Source organism: Ambystoma mexicanum, chromosome 3p (genome assembly GCF_040938575.1).
Source record: "Ambystoma mexicanum isolate Mex_15411 chromosome 3p, UKY_AmexF1_1, whole genome shotgun sequence".
NCBI classification, from domain to species: Eukaryota; Metazoa; Chordata; class Amphibia; order Caudata; family Ambystomatidae; genus Ambystoma; species Ambystoma mexicanum.
The window spans coordinates 264,359,978-264,387,025 of NC_090925.1; the positions used below are offsets into that span (position 1 = coordinate 264,359,978).

The following is a 27,048-nucleotide window of genomic DNA, read 5'->3' on the forward strand; positions in this document are numbered from 1 at the left end:
CATCATGGCGCTTTTCTAACATGGTTCCAATTTATAAAAAAGGGGGATAGATCGAATCCATCAAGCTATCACCTGAATGCGTTACTGGACATTGAGAGTAAAATCTTCTACATATGTTTATTGCAGAAAATAGAGAAGTGGGTAGAGTCTAATATCTTGTCGAAATTCCTGACAGGGTTCAGAAGGGGGATCGGCACTGATACCAATGTTCTTGTTATAAACACCTTTAGCAGGTGGGACATTAAGGTGCAGGCCCCCATTGCGTAGGAACGGTGGACCTTAGTCCGGCTTTTGCCTTGGACAGGAACATCTTGTGGCAGAAACTTAACAGTTTGAAGTTTCTGGAACATTTATTGGACATTTTAGGCCACATCCATAGCAATACAGCAATCCAAGTACGGCTAAATGCACAGGGCCATGTGACTGCAAGAGGCTTAATGCAGGGGTGTGCCTTAGCCCCTGCCTATTAAGCCTCTGCGTATCGGATTTGGAAGTTTTTGGCCCCAGCTTCTTTTATAGAGCCGAAGGTTGATGACGAGGGATGTCACTGGTTGAGCTATGCTGATGATATTCTGCTGTTAGACAGGACCCCACCGAATCTGCAAATGTTACTGTTGAAACTTACAGAATACATGTCAATGAACAGGCTGAAAGTGAACAAAAACCAGCATCATGTGGGCAAAACCCCCATATTTACTTGGTAGATGAAAGGGAAATCTTTGGCTGTGAAATATCTAGAATTCCTTCTTGTCAGAACCTCACTTGGATCCATATGGTCTAATTTTATAAAAGAAAAGGCGATACAGCTGAGGGCACAAATGTCTTCTATAAAAAGTATTGTCGATTCACCGTACGACCACTTTTTAAAAGAAGTGATCCCTGATCTGTTATGATTGTGAGGTAACTACGCTTGTGGATGTTTATGATTTTGTAAAATTAGAGGGCTTTATATAGAGGAAGGTTTTCAGCCTTCCTAACTGTGCTTATTTGACACTTGCGCTATAGGCTGGGCCTTGCTTCCAGTTCTTTAAACAAGAAAGTGAATATGCGTCGTGTGTATATGAAGTTAAAGATGGCAAACCCAAAGTGCCTCTATCATTTAGTATGCAGGCACTTGATGAAGATGATCTTTTTTTTGGCTAAGTGCACAAGAATCTGAGAAGAAAATTAATTACAGGAAGAAGTTATTCATTTAAATTATGATTTGTGTATTTATTTTTACATCTGTTAAGCGCACAAAACCCGAAAGCATCTAGGCGCTGTTAAAACCAGGTACTTTCACTTTAGGGAGAGAAACGGGGGAGTGGGGGGGTGCAGGGGGAAGGGTGAATACAGTGTTTTAGTGACTGAGTCTCATAGTTGCTAGGCGAAGAGCCAGGTTTTTAGTGCTTTTCTGAAGGACCAGTACAATTGTTCTTCTCTCAGGTGTGGTGGGAGCGAGTGCCATTGGCTGGTAGCTACAGCAGGGAAGCTGGTGCCTCTACTTTTGGCGCACTTGGATTTGGGCACGACTAGTCTGTGAGCGTAGGCTCTTCTGGTGGGTCTGGAGGATTGTCCTTTTGTGAAACTTTGAGAGGTATAGGGGTGCCGAATTAAATGGGCATCGGTGAGTGAGAACATTTTGAACATGATCCTTTCCTTGATAGGAAGCCAGTGGGCATTTTGTCTTGCCTCCGAGATGTGCTCTCGTTTTGGGATATTGAGGGCTGCTCCGATTGCATTGTTTTGGATTACTTGTAGCTCATTAATTTTGTGTGCGGATGTGCCAGCAAAAAGAGCATTGCAGTAATCCAATCAGGCTGCTAGGATGGCTCTTACTATGGTGAGGAAGTTGGGCTGGGCAAGAATTGGTCTGGCTGTATTGATAAGCTTTGTTGTTTAGGCTGCTGATGTCGCAATAGCGTTGACATGACTCTTGAGGGAGAGGGCCAACTTGAGGTAGACGCCTAGAGTTTTTACTGAAGGGGACACTGGTATCAGGAGGTTATCATTCTTGAAGCTGGCATATTGGGTGTCAAGATTCTTTTTAAACCGATGGAGGCCCGACCATCAGGAGTTCCATCTTTTTGTTGTTTAAACAGAGTCCATTGCCTGCCATCAACTCCTGGATGACTGAGTAGATAGAATTGAGGGACTGGGTGTGCTCTAGGTAGGTGCCAGTGAGGGGAGCAGGATTTGCGTATCATCGGCATACTTGGTGAAGGTGATGCAGGAGGTCAAAGAGGGGCTTTGTAAATATATTGTACAGTTTTGGTGAGATACAGGAGCACTGGGGAACGCTACATGAGATTGAGGAAGGGGGGGACACATGCTACTTCAGAGAACTCTTATTATTATTAAGTAATTCGTCTAAGGCGCAACTCGCCCGGAGGCCTCAGTACGCACAAGTAAGAAAGAAGACCAAAAGAAGACGAGGCAAAGTAGGGGATGGGCAGTAGGATCAAAAACAGAAATTGCAATCAAGATACAGAGAATAAGGAATATCTACTCCTCAGAATTGTTCTGTCGGCAAGGAAAGAGGCTATCCAGGACGTGGCTTCCTTTGAGAAGTTGGCCGCTGAAGTGAGGTGCATGGCAGAGAATGCTATGGTTCACTAGATCAAACACAGCAGACAGATCTAACAGCAATAGGTGGGCTGGTTTGCCTTTGTCTCTGAGGGAGTCAAGTTGATTTGTAAGGTCCAGCAGGGCGGATTCAGTTCCATGACCCGGTCTAAAACCTGATTGACGTAGCCCTAGATTCAAGGTGGCATTGGATTTGCAAGTATGTAACTCTTAAGATTTTGAGGCGGAAAGGGACTGTTATGGGCCGGTAGTTATTTGGGGAGGTTGGGTCCAAAAAAGCTTTTTTTAGGAGAGGGAGCACCCAGGTTTCCTTTTGTGAGGTGGGGACTATGCCAGAGGAGGAGGTGGCATTAACAAAGCTAGTGATGAACGGGGTAAGGCCTTGCTGCACATTGCTTTATGACCGGGGCGGGGCAGGTGTGCCCTTTGCATCTGGACGGTTTGAGATTTTTGAGGATGGTGTCAACTTCTGTTTCAGATATTTTACGGAAACGGAAGGGGGTTTGGTTCTGGTGGGGGAGTTTTGGCAGAGCAGGGGTGGGGGTTTGATCTTAGATTATTTTAGAGAGGATTTTTCATGGAGGGAGGCCTGGGCAGGAACAGCAAATGCAGTTCTTTCAAAAAAAGAAAAAAAGTGGGGCTGCACTCCCCAGCCCTCTAGCTCATATGGTTTCTGTGGCGGTATTGCACGCTGATGGTAATATAAGGTGTTGCTGTCCAAGTACCACCAGCTTACCGCGTTTTCTCTTTTTAGTTTTCCCCATCTGGGTGCCCATTTACTGTAACCCAGTCCACTTCTGTCACAGAGCAATTGGGGCTGTGCTGTTGATTTCACCACCAGGACGCCACAAACTCTTCCACCCTTCATTCAAGGTTAGGGAACCAGACCTTCTGGTGTAGGCATGCTTTTGTCTTTGCCGCGCCTTGATGTCCTTGATGTGCCAGCACGATCATCTGCTGTGTCCGACTCTGGGGGATGACGATGCAGTCCCCTCTTAGCAGTAGGCCGTTCTCCGGAAGGTCAGCTCCCCTCTCACTCGCCACAGTTGTTCTAGTGTGGACTTGGCTTCCTGTGTTCTGGCTGCCAGGGAGTTGATTACCATCCGCCACGAGTCCTGTTGGCTGGCCGCCTTGAATATTCGAAAGCAGTCATCCTCCGACGCCTGTTCGAGCTCTTTCACCAGCACAGTGTTTGGTGTTGCGGCCTCTATCACGAGCTGCATGTGTTCGCCTGCCTCTTCAGCACACGTTGACGGCGCCCCACCAGTCCCTTCTCGCGGGTGTCTCGACAGATAGTCTGCCGTGGTGTTGCTTCCAGACCTGTATACTAGCGACACCCCATACAGTGCCAGCATCCACCGTTCAATTCTGGCCAGGGTTTGGATGACGATCCAGGCATTATGGGCAATAGTGGTTTATGGTCTGTGACCACTGTCACGGGTCGTCCCATAACATAGTTGAAAATGGCGGCAGCCCCACAAGACTGCCAGAGCCTCCCGCTCGATTTTGGAATACCTCTGTTCGGTCTCTGATAGCGCCTTGCTGGCATGTGCGATGGGGCGTACCTCTTGATTGGCATCTATCTGCGTCAGGACAGCCCCCAGGCCAAACGGCTGGCTTCCACCACTATTTCAGACTCCAGCGCCGGATCAAAGAAGGCCATTATGTCTTCCGTAGTGAGGGCTCCTTTAATGTCATTGAAGGCCGCCTGCTCGAGTGGGCCCCACTGCCAGGCCATGTCCTTTTTCGTGAGTGCTCTGAGTGGCTCTGACCTTGCTGCCAGGTTTCTGATGAAATGGCCACAGTATGTGCCCATTGCAAGGAAGCTCCTCACCTCTGAGACGTTTTCGGGGGCACAGGCCTCTATGGTGTCCTTTACTTTGCGTGGATCAGGAGACACTCCATTGGTCCTGAACACGTAGCCAAAGAACTCTATGGTGGTTCTGAAAAACTTGCACTTCTCCCGGTGCAGGGCCAGGCCCAACAACTGAAGGCCATCGAATGTCTTAGCCAACCTCCCTAGGTGTTCAGACTCCGATTTGGCAAACACGAGGATGTCATCGCTGATGTTTAGGACGCCCTCTAGATCTTCCAGCGCCCCATGGATGATGATCTGAAAAACTTCAGCCGCCGATTACACTCCGAAGCTCAGCCTCTTGTATATGTAGAGACCCCTATGAGTAGTGAAGGTTATGTACCTCGACTCGGGTGTAGCACCACCTGATGGTACCCTGCACGGAGGTCCAACTTTAAGAAACGAGCACCCTGTAGTTCAGTAATGATGTTGTCAATTGTGTTGTGAGGTGCCTCTCTTAATGGCCTTGTTGGGCAGGCGCATGTCCACGCAAATGTGAATAGAGTCCAGTTGTTTCGGTTTCTGAGCTACTACAATTGGTGGCACCCATGGTGTAGGGCCTTCCACCTTCTCTATGTCAAAACTTACCAAGTTGTCCAGCTCCTTATCCACCAGATCTCTTAGGTGAAAAGGGACTCTTCGATGTTTGAGGGCAATGGGTTGAACTGAGTCATCTATGTGTAACTTCACAGGTACACCAGCCATCCGCCCAATCCCTTCAAAGAGAGCAGTGTGTTTCTCCAGGAGTGTCTGAATGTCATCCACGTATACAGAGTACGCAAAGGCGACTATGCCCAGTGCCTCTGCCGCCGCACAGCTTAGCAGGGTGTTGCTGCTGACGGGCGTCACGTAGAATCGAGCCCTTATCGCAGACCCGCCATGCTTTACGTCTGCAATGAACGCACCATCCAACTGGATGGGGTTCGCGCCTCCAAAGGTGAAGATGCGAGCTGCAGGCTTGGTCGGGGCCGGAGGGCACACCATGGCTCAGTGTTCACGAGCCATAACGTTCACCGATGCCCCAGTGTCTACCGGAACAGGCGCAGAGGATTCGTTCACCAGCCCCTGGCATTGAGGCTGCCTTCGTGTCTTTGCCTTTTGATACTCCTATGCTGGATACAAAGAACACATTCTCCTCTTCCTCCTCCTGGGCTGGATTGTCCTCTACCTGATCCACTTGAGCCACATCCGATGGGCACTGCTGCCGGAAGAACCCAGCCCTCACTGGACCTCGGAACTACCACTGGGGTAGTAGGTCTGCACATCCTTGCATAGTGGTTGGCACCACCACACCTGCCACATGTCTTTCCCATCGCTGGGCACTCCGCTGGATGTGGAATGTCATAGTCACACTTGGGGCACAAGTTGACAGGAGCCGACCCCTTCTCACATTGGTTCATCCCTCAGCGTCTGGCTCCTCTGCCACGACCCACTTCACAGACCTCTTCCGCTTTGCTGGGGCACCCCCCACTTCCATTCATGATGCCCGCAGGTCGGAAACCTCCTGGCACCGCCCGAACTCCAGAATGCGTGGAAGAGTGATGATGGGTTCCCTCAGGACTTGTCTTCTCAACTTGCCAGACATGCATCCCTGGATCAGCTGGTTCCTGATCATTGTCTCTGGATCCACCCATGCACATGGCACTGTCAGCCTTCTCAACCTCCCGTAGAAAGTATCAAGAGTCTCATCTTTCTGGCGTGCAGCCCCCATGAATAATCTCTCATAGTCTACGTTTGCCAGGGGGAGTAAGTAGTCATGGAGAGCATCCTTTGCCGCCGCATGAGAGACATCACGTGGCTGAAGTGACGAGAATACCTCATGCACCGCTGGTCCTGCACAGTACAGCAAGGTGGCCAACTTGCTGTCATCATTAGTCTCCGTTGTGGCGCGGAAATACATTTTCAGTCTGCCCATCCACATCTTCCAGCGTGGCCCCAGGCTCGACTGTGCCCCCAAGATATCAAACTCAGGCATTGGTGGTAACGCACCTGGGGTCTTGCACCTGGTAGTAGTTGTGCCGCCATTGCAGGGGGCTGTGCTGGAGATTGAACAGCCGCTACAGGAGGTTGTACAGGGGGTTGGATGGGCGCCTGAAGGGGTTGCGCTTGAGGCTGACCTTGATTAGACTGCTGTTGAGGTGCAGCCTGTCTATCGCCATCCATGGCATTGAGCGCACAAGCACCTTTGTCTGAGACCCGAAAGGCTGCAACTCAAGGCTCCTTCTTGTAGGCCGAAAGTTGTTGACCTTCACCAGCTGGATCCTAGAATGCACCTTCAGATCTTGCCAGGAGGATGTTGTCACCAAGTCTGGGTGGTAGTCTCAAAAATTGAGCCAGGTGGGCCCAGAGTGTGTCCTACCAGCTAAGCAGGTCTCCCTGGATCCACCATTCACTCGATGTAAAATGACAAAAATTTGCAACATTTTCATCCAAAACCACAGCTCGTGGTATTCGCAGCTCTCCGCTGCCAAGCGTTCCAAAAATTGGCCCTGGATGGCCTTTAGATTTTTCAGAAAACACTGCTGCGGCCTTCCTGGGCCCGGTCACAAAATGGCCACCGACCGCGTGGACTGCCTCCTGCCCTGGGGCATGATCGAATGGTGCGGATGTTCCAAAATAAAGAAAAAGATCACTGTTGATATCACCGCCCGGCCCGGGATGCAGTCCCGCCTCGTCGCCACTGTTGTGGTGCGCCCTGTGCACACATGGGTGTCCGTGAGCCCCCTCCCGCCACAGACCTCACGCAGACACGTCCGTGTGGTTCGGGCGCCCCTGTGGCTCTGCGCGGCCGGGAACGCCCCCTTTATACTGCACAAGGCGGAGTGCGTCACTCCACCGCGTGCGTGCAGCCCTTAAAGGGGCTACATCACATATATGACAAAAAATAAATATGGATACATATAGACGGAAATGGCAAAAAATAAATACCATGAAACAGAAGCCTTCATTATAATTAATGCAAACGCCCCAGTAACAGCAGAATGTAGACTACACCAGTCGTAACTGTAAGGGTGCTTTGGGCCGGGACCAGGGTTTTTAGCACGCCTCCCGCCCCCTCCGATTCAGAGGTGCTGCGAAGATAGATGCAATGCACTTTGAGTAGTTTGTCACTGCTCAGCTGCTCCGTGCAAGGTGTATTAAGTAATCCAAACGCACCTGTAACAGCAGAATGTAGCCTTCCACGAATATTGTAACACCTGTTGTAACTGTCCTTCACGTCCTTTGAGAATTCTTAATGATATTTTATATGTATTTTTAATTTTGTATGTTATTTTTATAAGGTTTGAAATAAAGCAATACAGTAAAAAAAAGTTAAGCGGTTGAAGAGTTAGTAAAGAAGGAAAAACATAATTCTCAATAACGTTTTGCTGTAGAATTGGTAATCAATCTGATTTTGACAGGCTGCACTACTGAAACAAAAGGAGGACAACGGGTTACTCTTTTCTGAGAATTACAACTCGACTATCTCGGAATGTGTAAAGCTCCCTACAGTGGATAATTTCCAAAGTAACAAATAACGGCGATAGTTTAAGTACGAAAATACATAACGGCGAGTTATAAAGATGGTGGCTCCCGTGACCTATTTAAATCAAGATCATAAACAAACCACCTTATTTTCTGAATGGTTCCGCTCAGTTCCTTTATTTGTAAAATTAAAAGGTAAATATGTGTATTGGGTATTTTTTAATCGTTGTCACCCTTACGATTGACTTTGTTTTACGTCAGAAGGGCCGAACACTTACGCAGGAAGGCTGAGCCACGCTACCTGCCTAGCGGCGGTTGGCCGTCCTACATACGCCTGACGCGTCCTGCCTGGCGTGTGGCGTCATTGCGCATTCGTGGACCGGCACGCAACGCGCCTGGTTGCGCTTTAGCTGCTGTCCTGTGTGACTGTGAGGGAACGTTCATTTTGTCGAACCGCTGACTCATCTCTGTCGATGGGGCTTTTTATGGTGCTCGTAGTTGGGACACGGAGCAGGTGAGCGCAGGGCTGGTAAGACAAGATAACTAGCTTGGGTACGTTTCGATCCGGGAATTAGATCGGGTGGTAGAAAATGGCGATGGAGGCGAGAAAATGGCGGCGGAAGGGCCTTGGCGAGGGAAACGGCTTAGTTAGAATCAATCGGGACGTGGAGAATATCTGGGCAGCTATATTTCTTTAGAATAGGGAGGGATCGTGTCTGATTGCGGGGTCTCTGTAGGCCTTTTCTGGACCTTGCCAGGTTAGACAAGTCGGGCTCCGCCTTACCGGCCCGTAGGTTGCTCCGGTGGCTTCGCCCGGGTTAGGATTGAGGGTGGGTCACGGTGACATGGCACCGTCATTGTGACGTTTGAATGGCTAAGTCTCCATGGCGACTTATGTTCTGGGAGTAAATACCCGGTGCGGCCTACCCCGGCTGCCCGTCAGACCACGGGTCGGCTCTCTAGTGCTTTGGTCTGAGGGGACGGGTACTGGATCTCAGGTTTGTGGTCTTTTCTATGTGGTTTCGGAAACGATTCGGCCAGGGAAATGCATGCTATGTTTTAATGGGTTGAATTGGACATCGAGCTAGTAAGGTTTGGCTGCATGGAGTTCAATCTGCAATGTCTTGTTGCGGAGGTCGTGACCCCGTGAGACGGTTGGATCGGATAGCTTGTTTGATGTAGCGGTGCCTTCTTTTTCGAGCTCAATCGTGTTGAGTTTGTGGTCCACTGCGTTGGTTTGAAGGACTAGGCGAGGCCAAGGAGGTTGTAGCACTGAGAATCGTTGGATATGCAATTGCGTAAACGTGTGTCGCACACATTGGGACCGAAAACGCACCCATTCGGCTGTAATGCTGCATGCCTCCATTGCATTTTGCTACTGGTTTTCCATTCTTGATTGCATTATGGACAACCAACATTTCTTTAATGTAAAGCTTTTCTTAAAGGTTTTAGATTTTTGTGTCCTTTTTGAAGTTCTGTATTTGAAAGTATGCACTCGTGGAATGCGAGCCCACTCATTCACCTTTTACCGCACCCCTCTGTACCTTGTAATTATGAATATTGTACAAGTTACATTCCTTAAGAGGGGGGGGGGACAAACTAGCCTTTGTCATTCATGCATGTCAAGCAGATACGGAGATACATTGGGCAGTTCAAAAAAAGATCATTGGGGTATTTTGTTTCCGTAGATAACTTTTGATGGTGAAGCTGCAGAAGCTTTCGGTTGCAAATGCCCACATCCGCTCCCATCACCGAAACAATATTAATTTAGGTAGAGTTGCTGCTGTTCACAAAGGGTTGTCCTTGCCAATAGCCGCCTTGTTAGATATGGGGTGGTTGTGTTTTGGACCCTCCTGGTGATGGTTCTGTAGGTTATTGGTGGTTAACTCGCGCCCGACAGAAGTGCAAACCCATGCCTTATGTTGGCTACGTTACCAACTTTTTTAAAACGAGTCTGTTGTAAAAAGTAGTATCCTTTGTTAATTTGTCTCATCAGAGACCTCTTATTGAGACGGCAAAACAGGCTCGTATCCCGCGATGTATTATGGTGCTCTGCTGGGGTGAGAGCCTGCTTCCAGGCTGTTGCTGACAAGTGCATTTTGCTCTGATCAATTAATCCTGTAATGCCTTTGTGTTCACTGTCATACACACACTTTGTCCATTCACAACCGTACAATTGAACTCGTGTAGTTTTCTTGCTCTTCTGTAGGGAATGTATAGATCGTGGAAATGCATATTGATACATTTGAGGGCCACGATTGCTCAGTTTAAGCACACTTTACAAAGGTTTGTGTTCATGTGCCGGATTACAGCAACACATTCCAGCGAGGCCGGCTCGGCCTTTGCTGTGTGTTTGAGGTTGCAAATGCATATATACTTTTGTGATAGTAACACTGTTTGCCTACCCAGCAACGTAACTCGTTTTTTTTTACTTACCAAGTCTGTTCGTAAAACAATTTAATGAAATGGCTGAGAACTGGGAAACAAAGTGCAGGAACGGCAGAGTGCGCTCGAATCTCGGCTTCACCTCTTAACCAATGCGTGCGATCCGGGCAACTCATAATCGTATTTTGCGTAACTTGTCAGTCTGTTCGCTTTGAACATTGCCAGTCTCTGAGAGCCATATAGTTCTGAGTGTATGGTCTTCAAAAAGTCTCACTTCTGTTTTAACGGGCTACAGTGTTGCGTTGTGTATATAATAGCCACCATTAATATGTTGCACAGCACAATATAATTGCTGACTAATAGCAATGGTACGAGAAAAAACGTAGTTTGATTACATTTAGTGAGACTGCTAATCTAAGACTTGTCTGAACACCTTTCTCGTTGCTGAAATGCAGTGGCTATTGGGTCCTATTGAGTGGAGTCAATGAGTTTCTCAGCGTTGTGTACATTTATTCACCAGGAGCTTCAGTAGCCAAGTGGCTTGGTTATGCCCCTCTGCTCCCCCATGAAGTTACAACATGATGGTTCCAAAAGAGAGCTGCTGGGTCTGGTTGCCGCTGAGTCCTGCTCACTGGAGTGGGAGGACTCAACATCTGGCCCCTTGTCGACAGCAAGGCAGAGATTCTGCCTCGCAATTATCCCCTGGACCGCGGTGCAGGTTGGCGCTACTTCAGATGGGTGTGGTCAAACCATCCCTCCTTGGAGGTCTAGCCATTATGCTTTCCTTTTTCCTCTGCCCAAATCCAAACAGGTGGACCTGTGCACCGCACTTCGTTTCACCCGAGTCGCAGAAAAGATCAAGATGATTACTTCAGTACTCATCCAATCTGTGCTGTGAGTTGGAAGGACCCCTTATCTGCACATCCCAATTTGGTCACAGCACAGATTTTGTGAGGAGCTCCTTTCCTGTGCAGAGTCCTCCCGTTTTGGCCTAAATTCAGCACTCTGCTTGTTTACGAAGATAATGGCAGTGTCTGGGTTCCTCCACTTCCAGGGTCCCCGCAGATACCAGTTGGTCGACAACTGGCTTGTGAGGCCTGAACTTGTAGCTGACGAGCATCTTCAAACTTTGCTAGATCTTCATGTTGGGGGAAGGCTTCCGTGACTGCTGAACCTTTTTTTTTTTTTACTTCTGTATGGTCTTCCTCAGCAAGACGAGTGCATTCTGCTTACGTGTTCTCTTCTCTGCATAACCTCTGAAAGATGGCTAATCATATTGGGGCTCTATCCAAAGCTTCTCTGGTGCGTCGCCAGACGGGCTGGATCTTGTCTCCGTGGGTGAGGGCAAGTCCCTCTGTGCGCACACTGCACAGTGCAAACGACCCGCTAGGGAAATGGGCCAAGAGATAGCTTTGCCAGGATAACAAGGTTTAATTTTACAGAATACAAATGCCAGCAAATGACTCTGCTGCTAGAGTGAGCTCTGGCTCTAACAGTTACAAACATCATCTTAAAGAGGCAAGTTGGTGCCACTGATTGGTGGGACCCTACACATTATAAGTAGAAATTATGGGCTGGCTACATAGGGGATGCCAGGCAGTAATTCGTTGGTTCTTGTCCCGTCGATCCGCGTCCACATGGGTCAGCTGGGCTCATCGCATTGAAAGTCGGGTCACACATTAAAACATTGTTTCTATCTAAACTATGCATACAAAGCTTGAATATGAACAGGTGCCATCTACTGAAAACCCATGTTTGTTCCATAAAGGCAACGTCGTCCTGTGTACTCGCACTTCTTTTATCTGAAGCGTGATATCAGAATTCAGTCTGAATTCAAGATCGCCCAGTGTTTTTCCTGAATCTCCGTTTGATGCAGATATGGTCCTAAATTGCTTAGATCTGTGCCCTCAAATTTGCTATTGCCCGAGCTAAAGGCTTCAGAAGGGAGTCTTGTTATATTTTGAGGCCCCTACAAAGGTGTTCGGTTTCCCAAGACAACCATAGCTAGGTTTATAGTTTCTCATTGTAAAGAGTTACACTATTGAAGGCTTGCCTCCTCCTAAAGGGAGGGTCTGGTGATTGATGGGTTTGGAACCTAGTAGTCAGTTGTTCACAGTAGTGACCACTGTACTGAGTCCCCAATCCCCTTCCCTCTATACACCCATCCACCTTCTTCTCTTAAGTAACTTCGTTCTTTCCATGCTACGGGGTGCTTGGGCATTGCCCCATTTTCGCCTCGCATAGAGGGGCTATAGCCTTGGAGTATATTGGTCATTTGTTACTTTGTCTGGTGAGGTCTTCATGTTATGCCGTGGACCACTAGCTTATGTTTTGTTCTCTGCCACCAATACGTTGTGCGAAATACTTTTATACATTTTTTTTACTAGATTTAAATGTGCATTAAATTCATTTTGTAACATTTTAATTGTATAGAACTAATGAGATGCTATTTTTCTGGTAAAAAAGTCTCAGGGATTTTTGATACAACAGAATGCCCTGCTTTTCGTTCCACTTTGGTACACAATTACTTTAAAACCTTGTTCATAGTTTAAATGTCAGCAGTCAAATGTACCTATTAATAAGGACTTGACTATATAACCTGTATACAATGGTGATTGCCCGGTCTCCATTTCAAATGGCCACCGGCTAGTAGGAAATATGTTAAGAACTGGGATGGCGAGTGACTTATTCCTTCTACACCAACACAAGTTGGAGTGCAATTGTGATGGGAGTACATGCGTTTCAATAACATCTACGAAGTATGGCATATCCTGACAATAAAGATACTATTTATTTGTATTTATAAAGCACACGGGTGGCCCTAGGGCATCGTGCTGCTGTTACAGTTGATTAACTTTGTTACATGAGGAAAGCAGAGTAGGACAATTTACATTACGCACATAGTACATGAATAGTTGCATGGTCACCTAGGCCAAATAGTTCAGTGGTTACAGGTGAACAAGGTCATGTTAATAAACTGTCGGGACACAAGAAGTGCAGTGAGACACTGCATTTGACTTTTATAATGAAAGTAATAAGATGTGAGACTTACAGGTTCCTTAGTTGCAGTAGAACTTGATACTAGAAGCCAAGAAATTTAGTATACAGTAGGGCAGTGGTGGAAAGGATGACATACTTATCTAGTTGAAAAACTTTTGTCTTGAGTGCTTTGCGGAAGACATCGTACAAGGTTTCACTCCCGAGAGTAGTGGGCAGCGCATTCCAGTTTTTGGGTGCTAAGTATTGGGAACTAGTACCACCCGCGTTGGCTCTTTTGAGGGTGGGGACAGCGATAAGGTTGGTGTGTTGGGAGTGATATATGGCATTTATAACACGCCTATACACAAGTGTTTCAAGGCGCGACGAGGGGGGAACAAGGGGAAGACAGACAACGATCCTACTAGGCTAGGTGTCATTCAGATCGAATGAGTGGGTCTAGGGGAGGAGGCAGGTGATATTTTTTTTTTCTGATGGGTACCTGGGGGCTTAGAGGGAAAGGCACTTGTGTGTCGAGGCCATGGTCTTGAATAGAATTTGCTCTTAACCTGGCAGCCAGTGAGTGTCCCTTCTTCCCTGAGAGATGTTCTCTTTTGGGGATGCTTAGCCCTGCTCTAAGAACATTGTTCTGCGTTACTTATAACCTTTTGGAGGTTTTTGGCAGATGTGCCCATAAGTAGTCCAGTTTGACCCCAAAGGTGGCCCTGGCTATTGACAAGCAGTTTTTGTTGGAGAAGTAGGGTTTGACAGCATTAATGATTTTGTTGGTACGTGCTGATGAAGACATGATGGCGCTGACTTTTTGTCATGGAGAGAGTAGTCGGGGAATGCCCCTAGCGTTTTGACAGCTGATGACACTGTGATGATAGTATTATCAATGTGAAAGGTCTCGTATTGAGCATCCAACTTGTTGAGAGTATTGTTTGTCCCGGCCAGAGGATCTCAGTTTTGTTCCCATTGAGACACAATCCGTTAGCTGCTGTCCAACCCTGGATAGTTGCGTAAATGTTGGATAGTGTTGCTGCATCCTGTGCATAGGAGCCAGTGAGAGGGATGAGTACTTGCATGTCGTCTGCATATGCCATGATCATAACGTTCGTTGAACAGAGGTAGGGTGAGGATGTTATAGAGAGTAGGGGCGGTGCAAGATCCTTGAGGGACACCACAGTGGGTTGTGGTGGGGGCGGCGCAGGCCTGCTCCGAGAACTCTCATACGTCTCCCCTTAAGGAAGGAAGAGATCCGCGATATGGCTTCAGTGGAGAACAAGGCACAGGTCTTGAGTTGTTTGCATAGTGTATCGTGGTCAACTAAATCGAATGCTGCAGAACGATCTGGACGCAGTAGAAGCTCCGGCTTGCCATTGTCCGTTATCTCCCCATGTTGTATCTTGAGGTCAAGTAGGGCGGATTCCGTTACGTGACTTTTTTTTAAGAGGAATGGGACTGTGGTGATGGATCTATAGTTGTTAGGGATCTCAGGTGATATACACGCATATGGCTCCACGCCTCAAATCCACTTTAGTTTTGATTTGTGTATTATAACATTTTGTTTAGTATAACATTTTAATAAAAATGGCATCAGGTGATCCATTCTGTCCGTACAATGGCGTATGATGGCAATGCCTGGTTAAATGCTTTATAGAAAAGCTGAAACTGTTGGTGTTGCATATGTGCACCTACAGCCCTTTTTAAAGTGCATACGTCTGATTGACCAGAGTATCTTTTCTTTCTTCTGCCTTTTTTAATTTTGTGGATTAGACCTTTGAATGCCTTCGAACTTGCAAGCAATAGATGTTGCCCATTATGCGCGTTTGACATTATACTAGCACAATTAACTAATATCCTTGCGAGTATATGGTTTGTGGCCAATGATTGTACATATGCTGCTCTGTATTTTAAAAGAACATATACGTTTTTCAAATAAAAAAAAACCTGGTTGCCTTTGTGTTTAATGCTTAGTCAGTTGTTTAATAGATTTGTAATGGTGATCTCTCCAGCCATTTACTAGGTCTCAATTATGTGCTTGAAACTTAATCAGATGCAAAACATTGCTTTTCCGTAATGCCAATGTTTTGTCTGTGGCCTGTCTTGAGCTAAAACGACCCCATTTCACCTGAAAATGTTTTCGATGCATGGTCCTCATTCTGCTTCTTTGCTCCAGTGTGAAGTAGAGACGAGCTCCTTTTAGTGCCCGTTGACTGACTGTATCGAGTAGATGCCGATTTATAACTAGGGTGGGGGTTTATTGATAACTAGGGTGGGGGTTTATTGATAACTTGTAGGGGAGATGGACCTGCCTCACTCCAACCCTAAGTCATTTCCAACTACTCTGTTGGATGGATATAAAATTCAAGTTGCAGGCTACCAGCCAGGCATAAAAATCCCCATCAGTTTTCTATATGCGCACAGCATATATTAGTTGCCAAGCACCCATCATTAGCCAACAGCTAGTGGAGGGGGGTACAATTGAGTCCCGCTAAGCCTTCCTTTGTAAGGTACCTGCTTGTAACAGATCAGTTTTATACTGTATATTTTCTAAGCTTTTCTGATCTAAACACTCGTTGATTATACATTCAATTGTTGCAGCTTTTAACTGACAATGTAATGGGCTTCCTTTTTCCAAGAGTCTGGTTAGCTGGATACTGACACGTAACGGGAGCTACTTCTAGCTCCCTAGGCCACACACCTATGTACACGTTTTTTTTGTTTGTGAGGATCTATGAATAAACATAGCACACGAGTATACATAATTTAAAGCATAAGGGTTCAGAGGTAATGGACACCATTATATATTTGCATCCTATGTGGCAGATTTGTGGAACTCTTTCCACAGTGGTAGCTCCTGCTCACTGGTTAATGCTACTTTTAGCTCCTTCTTATTCAATCTTACTTTCGGTCACTGTTTTAGTCAGTGTATTCAAATGTCCTTGTATGGGTGTTCGGAAAACATGGAGTTTATTTGGTCTGAAGTGAGTGGCATGGCCCATGTTGTAGGGCTTTAAGGATGGTGTGACCATATAAGGTCGGTGCATGAACACAAAATGCAGTGGGTCGAAGTTATGGTCCATCCCTTAGGGGCTGAAGTACTCATGGTCTTTTGGAAGTTGAGGCTGGTTAGTATGTCCACGTTTCGGTGTGTTTCAGTGCAACTGTTACAGTATTCATTAGTGAAAGAGAGGAGTTGGCAGTCTTATGGTAGTAACGGGTTCTTGTCTTGGTTGATTGGGGCAGTACCTGCTCTTACGCATTGGGCTTAGTTTGGAGATACGCGATATTGACCGACTATTAAAAGGTTTCCTCAAGGTTTTGATTCTCTGAAATTACATATTTTGCAGAGCTGTCCTGAAGCCTTTTTAGCCCCCATATGTCCGATTTCACTAAACTATAGAAGACCAATTCTTTCTTCCTCCTCTGCTTATCTTATTGCAACCGCTCTATTGCCCACTGACTGTAGGAATAGTTCTGTAACAGTGTCTTGTTGGCCAGTCGGGGCATGTTACATACCTGCTCCAAAAACAAATTTCATGCTGGTGCGTGCCTGCTCTCCCTGCCTTCGTGGAGCAGCGATATGGTAATTCACAGTCAGGGAAGTTAATATCGATTGCTCCCCCACACCCAACATGACTCGGAAACAATAGGTCAGTTATAGTGAATTAGTTGGCCCACAGACTTTCATGCTGACAATTGGTGCAGGTTGTGACTATTGTCAGTGCCCACAGGTAGGCCCCATTATCTTCACTTCAGGAATCTCACGCTCGGAGACTGGGAGCAGGGGTACACATGTATAGTTGTAAGCTACTTGGAATCCTTTGCTCCCTCAGCTATCCATTTTTGTGAGATCCCATTGCCACAATTTGGAACATATTCTGTTTTTGGAAAGTCAAAATGCTTTCTTTCTAGAATAAGTGACTTCTGTGACAAAATGGAAGTTAATAGTTAACTAACGCAGGTAGGAATTCAGCTTTGGCTTCTGTGAAAAAAGTAAGATGCAAATTCCTTGTTTTACATATTAGAATTCGGAAACAAAAACTGCCCTTTTTAATGTTTGAAAAGTACCTCAAACTTAATATGAACTTAAGTTCAGTCAGGTAAAGGGGGTGTTTCTTTGTAGTGTACATTTTCCCCCCACAAAGGAAACTATGATATAGCCCTTTTCATTTTTTTCAAATACCTCTCCATTGAAAAAATGCTCTTACACCATTTCTACATAATTGCATAACCGCAACAATAAGTTTGCAGCACGGTAACACTAATTACGTTATGAAAAAAATACTGCCTGACCGTAGTTTACCTAAAGCTTGTGAATGTATTTCATTTATGTCCAATTAACTTGGTAGAGCGTCTTTTTGGCTACAATTGCTATAGCACCTGCAACATTAACTTCCCATTTACTCTCTAGATGAGGTAAAAAAACGTGTCTGTGAGACTGAGGGTTGGTAGTCCCCACTAAACAAGTGATACTCTAAGCAGGGATTTGGTTACGTCTGAAGTGGGTAAAATAATTTAACATGAGCGCCTAGATGCAGGTTTCTGCTTGGTTGCAAAGTATATGCGCTTTACAAATTCTAAATCAAATCAGTGATGGAAATAAAGATTTGAATGGCGGTAGATAAAAGAAGCATTACCCAGTAAGAAGGAGCCACCTCTGGGAACCCATGGCTATTATATAGTGTTTAACTTTTTGTCATTTAACACCCTCGGTGGGTGCAGGAGCCAATCTGGTTGCTCCAAACCAGGGTTGTATCTACCTGTGCACTCCCGGGTGCGGAAAAATCAGTGTTCTCCGCACCCATGCTCCACTCTGCGCTGCTGGTTTTCCCCAAATCCTGCCGCTCACAACACCCCCCACGCCCTCTCCTTAATTCAAAGGGACTCCCCACCAACAGTTTTATTTCAGGCTAAACACCATGGAAATGAGAGAGGGGCTCAGAGTGGCACCCCGTCTTCCATTTTCATGGCAACCCTGCCTGACTCACCGGCCGCTGGTGCGACCGAAGCAGCACATGCAGGCTTTTGTTTTCCCCATGGGTGCGAATATCAACAAACTCCTGTTCTGCGGCCCACGCTTGGCCCGGTAACGGCACTTGGGCCCAAGCCGTTACTGGCCTTTGTAGCCCGCAAAACACATGTTTATTGCTTATTTAAATGATCCATTATGTTTTAACTGTCTTCTGGATGGTATCCATACATATCCCCACCAAAAATATTGCTGTATATATGGTTGTCTGGAAATAGGTGATATTTTTGGGGGGGTCATTTGTGGGAGCTGGGGTGCCCCCCGCACATTTAAAAATAATGCAGGAGTTGCGGGGGTGTCCCCCGCAGGGCCCCTGCCTCAATACTGCTGCAAAAATATGGGGCTATTTTTGTATCGCAATATTATTGTGGGGATATTAACACATGGAACCTTCAGCAGTAAAGTCATATGGGTATATTTGAATGGCACAATGCCCTGTGAGTTCGACTGTTGCTCCTGGTAGCAATCGAGGAAGCCGTTCATAGGCAATAGCCAGGTGCTAAGTAGCTCTCGGCTCCTAGCAATTTCGAACCCTGCCTCTCAGTTTATACTCTCACTGGCGGTGGTTAATCTTGACTTGCAAGAAAAGCAAGCTCGGTTACTGCATTTTGTTCTCTGGGTATCATGATTTTTACTGTAATAACATGGTGCATAGCATTTTGGTTTTTTGTAAAAACACCAGAGCCCATGTGGTTTTTTTTTTTTTTTTTTTGGTAGCATTGATTTTGTGAATTTTCCACTGTGGCTACATTACAAGGATCTCTTCCCCTTTCTGCTCAGGCATTCGATTAACACACGTGCGCACACTTTGCTGGTACATTTGTGACCCAAACCTGCTGTATAGCTCGGCCAATGTTGATCTATTTGAACCTGAACCTCCTAACCCTGCTACTAGTTGTGGTGGTATGATTGCTGCTCTGTCACCCTTTAGTTCAGCCATGTCAATGTGTGGTGTTCGTTGTCAACATGAAGCTATAGCAACTTTGGGTCCCCTACACTGGTCTATTGCTGATAGGATAGTTGGTGTTGTAGTGTATTGCTGATGGAATTGTTGGTTTTGTAGTCTTCCACTTTAACATTTTTATTTTACAATCAGAGCAGACAAGATAGCACAGTAACCAGTCAAATACCCAACGGTGTTACATAAATGGAGTATACATTATAACTGGACAGTAATAAATGAATCAATAAAACCAATGAATTCAAGGGAGAGAAGGAAAAAAGGAGGAAGAAGGGGAATCAGAAAAAAAAGTTAGCCAAAAGGCACAAGCAATATTAACATCCAGAAGCATGTATCAACAAGAACATTACTTATCACTATGGTTGAGATCCATGGTCTATACAGAAATGAATGTAGTAGATCATAAAACGTAGCCACCAAAGTCACCAGATAATAGAATTATACAGACTGTAACACACACATCAACCTTATACATTAAGGAAGCTTCCCCATATGTCCCAAAACGTATCAATGTCCCCTGCTTGCTTGTAGAGAACTTTGTCGTAGGTGGAAATGGTGAGCAGCTCCTCCACCCAGTCATCGATACAAAAGGAGCGACTCGATTTCCAGGGTCTTAATATCATTTTCTTCCCAGTCATGCAAGCACGGAGAAGCCAGATCTTCTTACTGAATGAAACTTCCTCTACTAGAGACAAATCTCACAGAACCAGTAGAGGCAGTCATAGGGATTGTATAACACAGGATCAAGCCCAGCCTTTCGTAGACCCGCCCCTCAAAATGCCTTAGTGTTTGAACAGAAACAGATCAAATGACAGAGGGTACCCCTTGTGTTTCTTACACTGGTGTCTTTTGAATAATCGTACAGGCGTCCAATAAGATCAAAAAAGGAGCTTTGTTTGCGAAGCTCTTAGGCCCCAGACAATACTCACTAGGTGGGTATTACCACAACATATCTGCCAACAATTCAAATCAATATCTTCCCCCTAATTCTTCAGCCCAGATGGTTTACGACAAGCCTTTAAGACTCCATACATAGTAGCGGCAGGAGCGAGACACACTCTTGTAGGTCCGCAAAGCTGACCAAGCTACATTCTGAGCTGCCAATTGAGATGCGTCCACGCTTGCACTTATAATGCTCTTCAATCAAATCAATATCTTCTACATAGGTGAAATCAATCATATTAAATGAACGGCTCAATTGTGCAAATGATATCAGTTTGTTATCTTCAATCAGATCTTTAAGGTATTTTATACCAGTTTAAAACCACCCTGGCCAAAATAGGACTTTTCCTTGTGATTTCAAAGCTGGGTTAAGCCAGATGGAAGCAGGCTCAGTACTCGTGCATTTAGAAATATCACACCAACAGTCCTGTAAGAACTCAGTCATTGGATTTATCCCTTTAGAGGATTTTATTCTTGGTCATCAACGGGACCTTCGGATCCAACTGTGATAATGCACTACACTCCCAAGCTATACTTTGCGCTTGGTCTTCATCTGTTTCGGTGACCTTTTCATAGATGACGAGTTGTGAATGACAGAACAGTCAATAACGTTCAGTAAGTTCATTCCACCTTGCTTTAAGGGAAGCTGCATTTTCCACATTGCGAGTCTTGGCTTTCCATCCCAAATTAACTTTTGAATAATCCTGTCAATTTCTTTAAAAAGGTGTTGTGGTACTTTGATGGGAAGCATAGATCAAATATAATTTACCCGTTGTGCTAAGTTCATTTTTATACAATTGATCTTCCCCCACGTGGATAGTGTAAAAGTCCCCACCTATCTAGGTCAGATTTAATTTTCGGTAAAATCATTGTACGAATCATTTTTGTCAAGTATGTCACTTCTGGACCAATTAAATACCCAGATATTTCACCCTTTCTGGACACCAGGTGAACTGAAAATGAGCACAGGTGTGTTGCAGGCAATTTTTGTTCACTAGGAGGATTTCAGACTTTTCCCCAATTCACCATATAACCAGAAATTAAGGAAAATCGATGGATATCTCGTATTGGGTGAGGTATGCAATTTGCTGGATCCTGCCGGGCCACCAGCAGATCATCTGCGTAGATGGAGCCAGAGCAAATTTTCATGATCATTCCCAATTGTCGGTTGAAGACCATCAGCACGCACTAGCACTGCCAATGGCTCCATTGACCAGATGAATAATAGTGGCGAAAGCGGCCAGCCCTGTCTTGTACCGATAGGAACCCGGAAAGCGTCAGAAATAAGGCCATTTGTAAGTACACTTGCAGATGGATTTGTGTAGAACAACCATACCCAGCGCTTGAAGTCCTGGCCAAATTTCCTTTTTGTTTAAGCATGAAAACAGGAAGGCCCACTCCACACGGTCAAATGCCTTTTCTGCGTCCAGCGAGACCACTGCAGCGGCATTTGATTGTATGTGTCCATGCTCAATTGTTAACAGGTGTCTCATATTGTTGGCTACAGCCTATCCATAGACTAGATTAATGACGGTATCACTGGTTCCACTCTCACAGCCCAAGACTTTGCCAGAATCTTGCAGTCAGTATTAATTAGACTGATTGGCCTGAAGTTTTCACATCTTGTAGGTGACTTGTCTTTTTTCTTCAAGACTGTTATCAAGGCGGGCCGCATCGTATCTGGCATGGAGTCAGTCGCAAAAGCGTTGTTATAAACATGACCAATAAGTTGCAGTGCTGAATCGGGCAAAATCTTATAAAACTCCACAGGCAATCCATCCGTGCCTGGAGATTTGCTCACGGTTTTGTAGTCTTCCGTGACACTAGGTGTGGTGATGTTTGCGTGACCGTTGTGTGGGGGGAGATCAGGGCTGGCTATGTTTGAATTCCTAACCCACTCGCTGAAACCTGTCCCTCTGCTAGGGTAAGTTGATGCTTGAAAATGTTGCTTGGTACTCCGGGTAGGGGTTGTGCCAATTAGTGTGAGTGCTCATGTCGTCTACCTACTGCTGAATGGAAGTATTAGGCAAACAATTCGAAGTGAGGCAATTAATTTGTTCTTTTGTATGTTTGCTTTTGTGGCTTTTGGTTCTTTACTCTCCCATTGACTGCCTTTTGCCATTCCCACCCCTCTCCACCCAAAACACACCCTCCTGTGATCTTTTTGAGCTAACTTTACCAAGCCCTGAAATCAAACTTTCAATATGCAGTCTTCTGAGAGGTAGTGATTTAATTGGTGCTGTAAATGCACTACTGGTGTAACAAAACAGTCTTAACGAGGTCTGCCATTAGCCACTTGATTTGTGAGCAGTATGCATGTACTTGGCTGAAATCCTGTTTAAAACAAGCATTAACAAAGCCACGTTTCAGCTTGTGTATAGATATCCGCAGTACCTGGCAGATAACCATCTATCGCATGCCTAGGTTTGTGTACCATTTTCAAGCTGTGAACATTAATGTTATTACCGTTAAGACAATACCTGGCAAATACCTCTTCCAGGTCTATACAAAAGCCAACAGTGTTGGCATCGCCAATGCCTGTTTTTCTTTGCGCTTTATTTTAAATCATTGTTCCCCTCATTACTCAATGGACCCAGAGAAAATGCAATGCGCCTGGAACACATCTTACGTCGGGCTAGTCCAGATTTACTTCCTGTGTCAGCTTTGATGGGCATGTTCCCATGGTGATACCACACTTCCTGTTAGGCATGCCTCTGGCACAACCACAGTTTGTCTGTCCTTTAACACTCGCCTTGGTGTGACTCGCCAGATGTCTTAAAAGTGGGAGCGCCACTGCTTATTTTTGGGGTCAGAAGTAACAGGTGAAACCTAACTCTTTTTAATGGCACCTCGCCCCGGAGGCTTCTTTGGGTGAGGGGTTGTTGGGGCCTGGATGGCCTCTAGCTGGCGCAACTGTGAGTTTCCTAGACTGGGGATACATCTGGTCCTAAGTTTCCCTCAAATTGACTGAATCTGGGTTAAGGCATGAGGATACCAGTCAGTGGAGTGATAGTTCTGCCAGGCCATGATGGCTCGTGAATCCCTGAAAAGGGGCTACATTGAGGTTTACAGAGACCCTCTCTATCTGGCCTGGAGGCTGCCACGGAGTTCCTCTCACTTTTTTTTTAAAACAGTTTTTATTTTCCAACAAAATAAGATTTTGTCTGTTCCAACACCCCCCCCCCCCCACTTCGCCTATTCCACTGTCCCTCAACCACACTCCTATGACTGAAATCCTTAACAATAGCAATGGGATGGAAAAAGCACACAAAGGCCCAATCAGGCGACGCACACCGTAGTCTCAGCCCAGTATGCAGCGCACAATTGAAATGCTTGTTTTTATGTTAGATTCAATATTGAGATGATACACCACTCATATCACACCCCCTTTTCAATATATAATATTTATTTGAAAATTAAAAGAAATCATACTATTTTTAATATGGGGCAGCAATCACCAATGGGGTGATGAGAACAATAGGAATGTAAGCAATGCACTTAACCTTCTATTGACACATCTACAAAACACCAGGGAATAGGAGCACTTTTTGATTTTAGGTAAGATAGCACTTGAGTTTGAATTTCCCCCTGCAATGTTCCCTCAACCCACAAATAATCAATTCTAAATGGATAAACGGAAGCAGCAGGTAATCGGGAATGACAAGCGGGAAACTGAATTAAATTCAACCTTCAGATCCCACACAAGAGAGAGAAACGGATTTTAAACCCTGGCAATGCTAAAGATTAGACTCGAAAATGGATCATTGAATTAATGAATGTGTGTAAAAACCTTGAAACAAATATTATTCCTCACTACAGCAACAATGTACAAGTACTAACAATCACAGGCAATGGATAACCAAGAGCATACAGTCGAAATTGAGTGGCAGGTTTAAAACAGATTGCAGCAAATGACACGTTGGAAATTTAGCAAACTTTTCAATTCCTGCCTGAAATTACCCAAGCGGTTTTTAATAGAAACGGGTGACCTACACTGATTTAGAGTGTGGTTTTTGTGTTGGGGTGTAGCTATAGATCATAGGTACACTATGGGAGAGGTCTCTTGCTGGTAAATTGAGTGAGTTATGCAAGATCTAGAAAGGTGCGCTTTGAGTAAAATGGAGCGGTGAAAAGGGAAAGTAAATCAGTTTGGACAATAACAGTTTTACTCTACACTTTAGCATTCAGGCTGGACCACCAAAGAGAGACACAGTAAGCTCCAAGGTTGATTTGCGAATTCAACCCTAGTGTCAGGCTGAGATCCTGGTGTCTGCAGAAGCTGCTGAGCCCCCGACAATCCACCCAAAATGTGGCACTCTGAGCTGATACTATAAACTGCTCAGTTTACCTCACTTCCAGGGGAAAGGGGGAAGGGACAAATTAACAAACACCAGGCTGGAAGCTAAGGCTAGCTGGTTCTTCACCTGTAGTAAAACATAAACATATAATACACCTTGTTTTTCATGGGGTACTATACTAACCTTAAGTATCAATATCCTTTACCAAATAAAGTAAAAACCATACCTGGAACTTCTCTACAAAATGCCCAGAGAAGTGATAAGCTGACTAGACTTCTTTACTAGTTGACTTGAATCTCAACGATCATTCAGCCTTCTTAGTAGGTCCATGAATGTGAAATTAACTTTGCAGGTAATCTTCTTTAAACTCAAGAAGCTTGAACAAAGTCTTAAGTTCATTAAAAGTAAATGGAAGTTCTAGTGTTTCTGGAAAGTATTTATATTTCTTCTTTTTTTATTTTAGAGAGTGTTTTTACTTAAACAGTTCTTGAAACTTGCGTCAAAAATCTCACGTGGAAATCTCTTGAACTCGCATAGGGATCCAAACTGAGTGAAGATCGTTGAAGCACTGAAGATTAAACCGCAGGAAAAACCACACGCTCTTATCCAAGGAGCGAGTAAACTCAGACGCGCTAAAATCGAACCGCGAGAGAAAAAACCACACGCGATTAAATGAAAACACGCACACGCGCTGAAGTTCAACCGCGGTAAAAAAATCCACACGCGCTTAGTCCAAGATGCGATCACACGCGCTGACGACAAACCGCGGGTAAAAATCCACACGCGCTTAGTCCAAGATGCGATCACACGCGCTGACGACAAACCGCGGGTAAAAATCCACACGCGCTTAGTCCAAGATGCGATCACACGCGCTGACGACAAACCGCGGGAAATATCCACACGCGCTTAGTCCAAGATGCACACGCGCGGAAATCCCTGAACAAGTTAAGCAGGAGCAGCTTAATACACGACCTCTCAGCTGGGCAAAGACGATGAAAGGCAGTTTAGAATGTTCACTGTCTTCCCCATAAACAATCACCAGCCAATCAGAACTTAGACTGAGGACCTCCATCTTGGCTTGGGGCATTCTCCATAGACTGCAATGAATGTTAAGGGCAAAATTGGCTGTTTTAAAATTAAACTCATAATAACTTCCAAAAACCTTTCTATACTAATTTTCCCCAGACCTAATGTAATTCAGAATATGTCACTGTATCCTAACAGTACCTGACACCTAGCTCCCCGGCGCCCTCCCTGGCAGAACCAGTCCGATCACTCGAGATAGGATTAATAGTTTAGGATTTACACAAGGCAGAATTACTACAGAGATAGGATGACTTAGAGAGGGGATCTAAGGACAAGGCAAGGTATACTATGGTTTTATGTTTTTAGTTTTTGGATTTTGGACAGTCGGCGTTCTGGTCACCACACGGATCTGGTCTAACAAAGGACTGCCGGACAAAATTAGCGGGACAGGGTTAGCTGGGCAGGGACTGGTTACCGGGTAGCACTTCTGGACTGGCCATTCTGGTCGCTGGATAATTTAGGTCATCAGGGTAGCAGGATGGTGGCAGCATGCAGTGAGTGGCAGCAAACCAATCTGGATGACAAAAGTACCACAGGTTTTCCCTTGTTAATGGGAATTTAGTGGTTTTCAGAATTTGCGGCCTTGCTGGAGCAGGATCAGCAATGCTTGGCCTTGTAGTTTGGGTCTGGATTAGGAAGATGACAGGTACAGGAACGCAGCGCAGGAAATCAGGAAGTGTGTCCTAGAGTCTTGTCGGGGACCCTTATTTATAATCCCTAGTGAAATTATCCAAGTATATGACTGGGGCAAGCTTCACTAAACACACCCCTAACAAAGGGATTGGACAAGGGTGCTGGTCTCTACCTCGTTCGAAGCTGGTTGGATTTCTCCCACAGGACGGAGAGATGTCCCAAAAGTATGGAGGAAAGGGGACTATGGACTAGGGTAAGGTGGTCACTACGGTGAGTAACCTAGTAATTCCGTAACTTCATACACAGGTGCGCATTATCCCCAGGGATGTATGTACAAAATGTTATGTTTGCAACATTAATACTTTCCTTATAATCTCAGATTTTGTGACTTCTGTTCCCCATGCGGCAATGAGTTCTACCAAGTCTTAGAAAAATGTAAAAAGATCGCAGTTTAAAATTTGATGGGCTTTCTTTTAATTCTTGCTGCAGAGATAAAAAGTCTTTAAAGTTTATTTATAAAATAGTCTTTGGCACCAAAAGGCCGTTCCATTGGTGGGTCATATTTTTTTTTTTTTACTTCAACTGCAACCAACTATTGGGCAAAGTGGGGGTTTCTCGTCATACTTGACAGTTTTATTGCCCCTTACACTTGACAGGTTAGTGTCCCAGGACTCCTATTGTCCCAGCCTGGAGCACAGACGAATGTCTGACGAGCATGTGAACTTTCTTTGTCCTGGCCCATTCAAAGTTTTTCAAGCTGGCAATTATCAGTTGTGTCCTGAATTTATGGTGCATCTTCCTTCCATGGGGAAGTTTCATGGCTGGCAACTGGAATTACTGGTTT

General features: G+C 45.4%; 1 protein-coding gene across 7 annotated transcripts in view; it reads left to right on the top strand.

The window, feature by feature from the left end:
- DIDO1 (death inducer-obliterator 1) overlaps window positions 1–27,048 on the top strand; it is a 624,211-nt gene that overhangs the window by 286,233 nt on the left and 310,930 nt on the right. For 3 of the 7 annotated variants that reach the window (XM_069650761.1, XM_069650764.1, XM_069650765.1), the window contains exon 1: window positions 8,259–8,399. The exons of 2 other annotated variants lie outside the window; for them this stretch is intronic. Coding sequence is in view for 1 of the 5 variants with exons in the window: in XM_069650763.1 (XP_069506864.1) it covers window positions 8,770–8,883 (114 nt within the window). In the remaining 4 variants the exon portion in view is untranslated. Of the gene's footprint in view, window positions 1–8,258; window positions 8,415–8,754; window positions 8,884–27,048 lie in introns of those variants that run through there. 2 more of the 7 variants (XM_069650766.1, XM_069650763.1) reach the window with 2 other exon arrangements.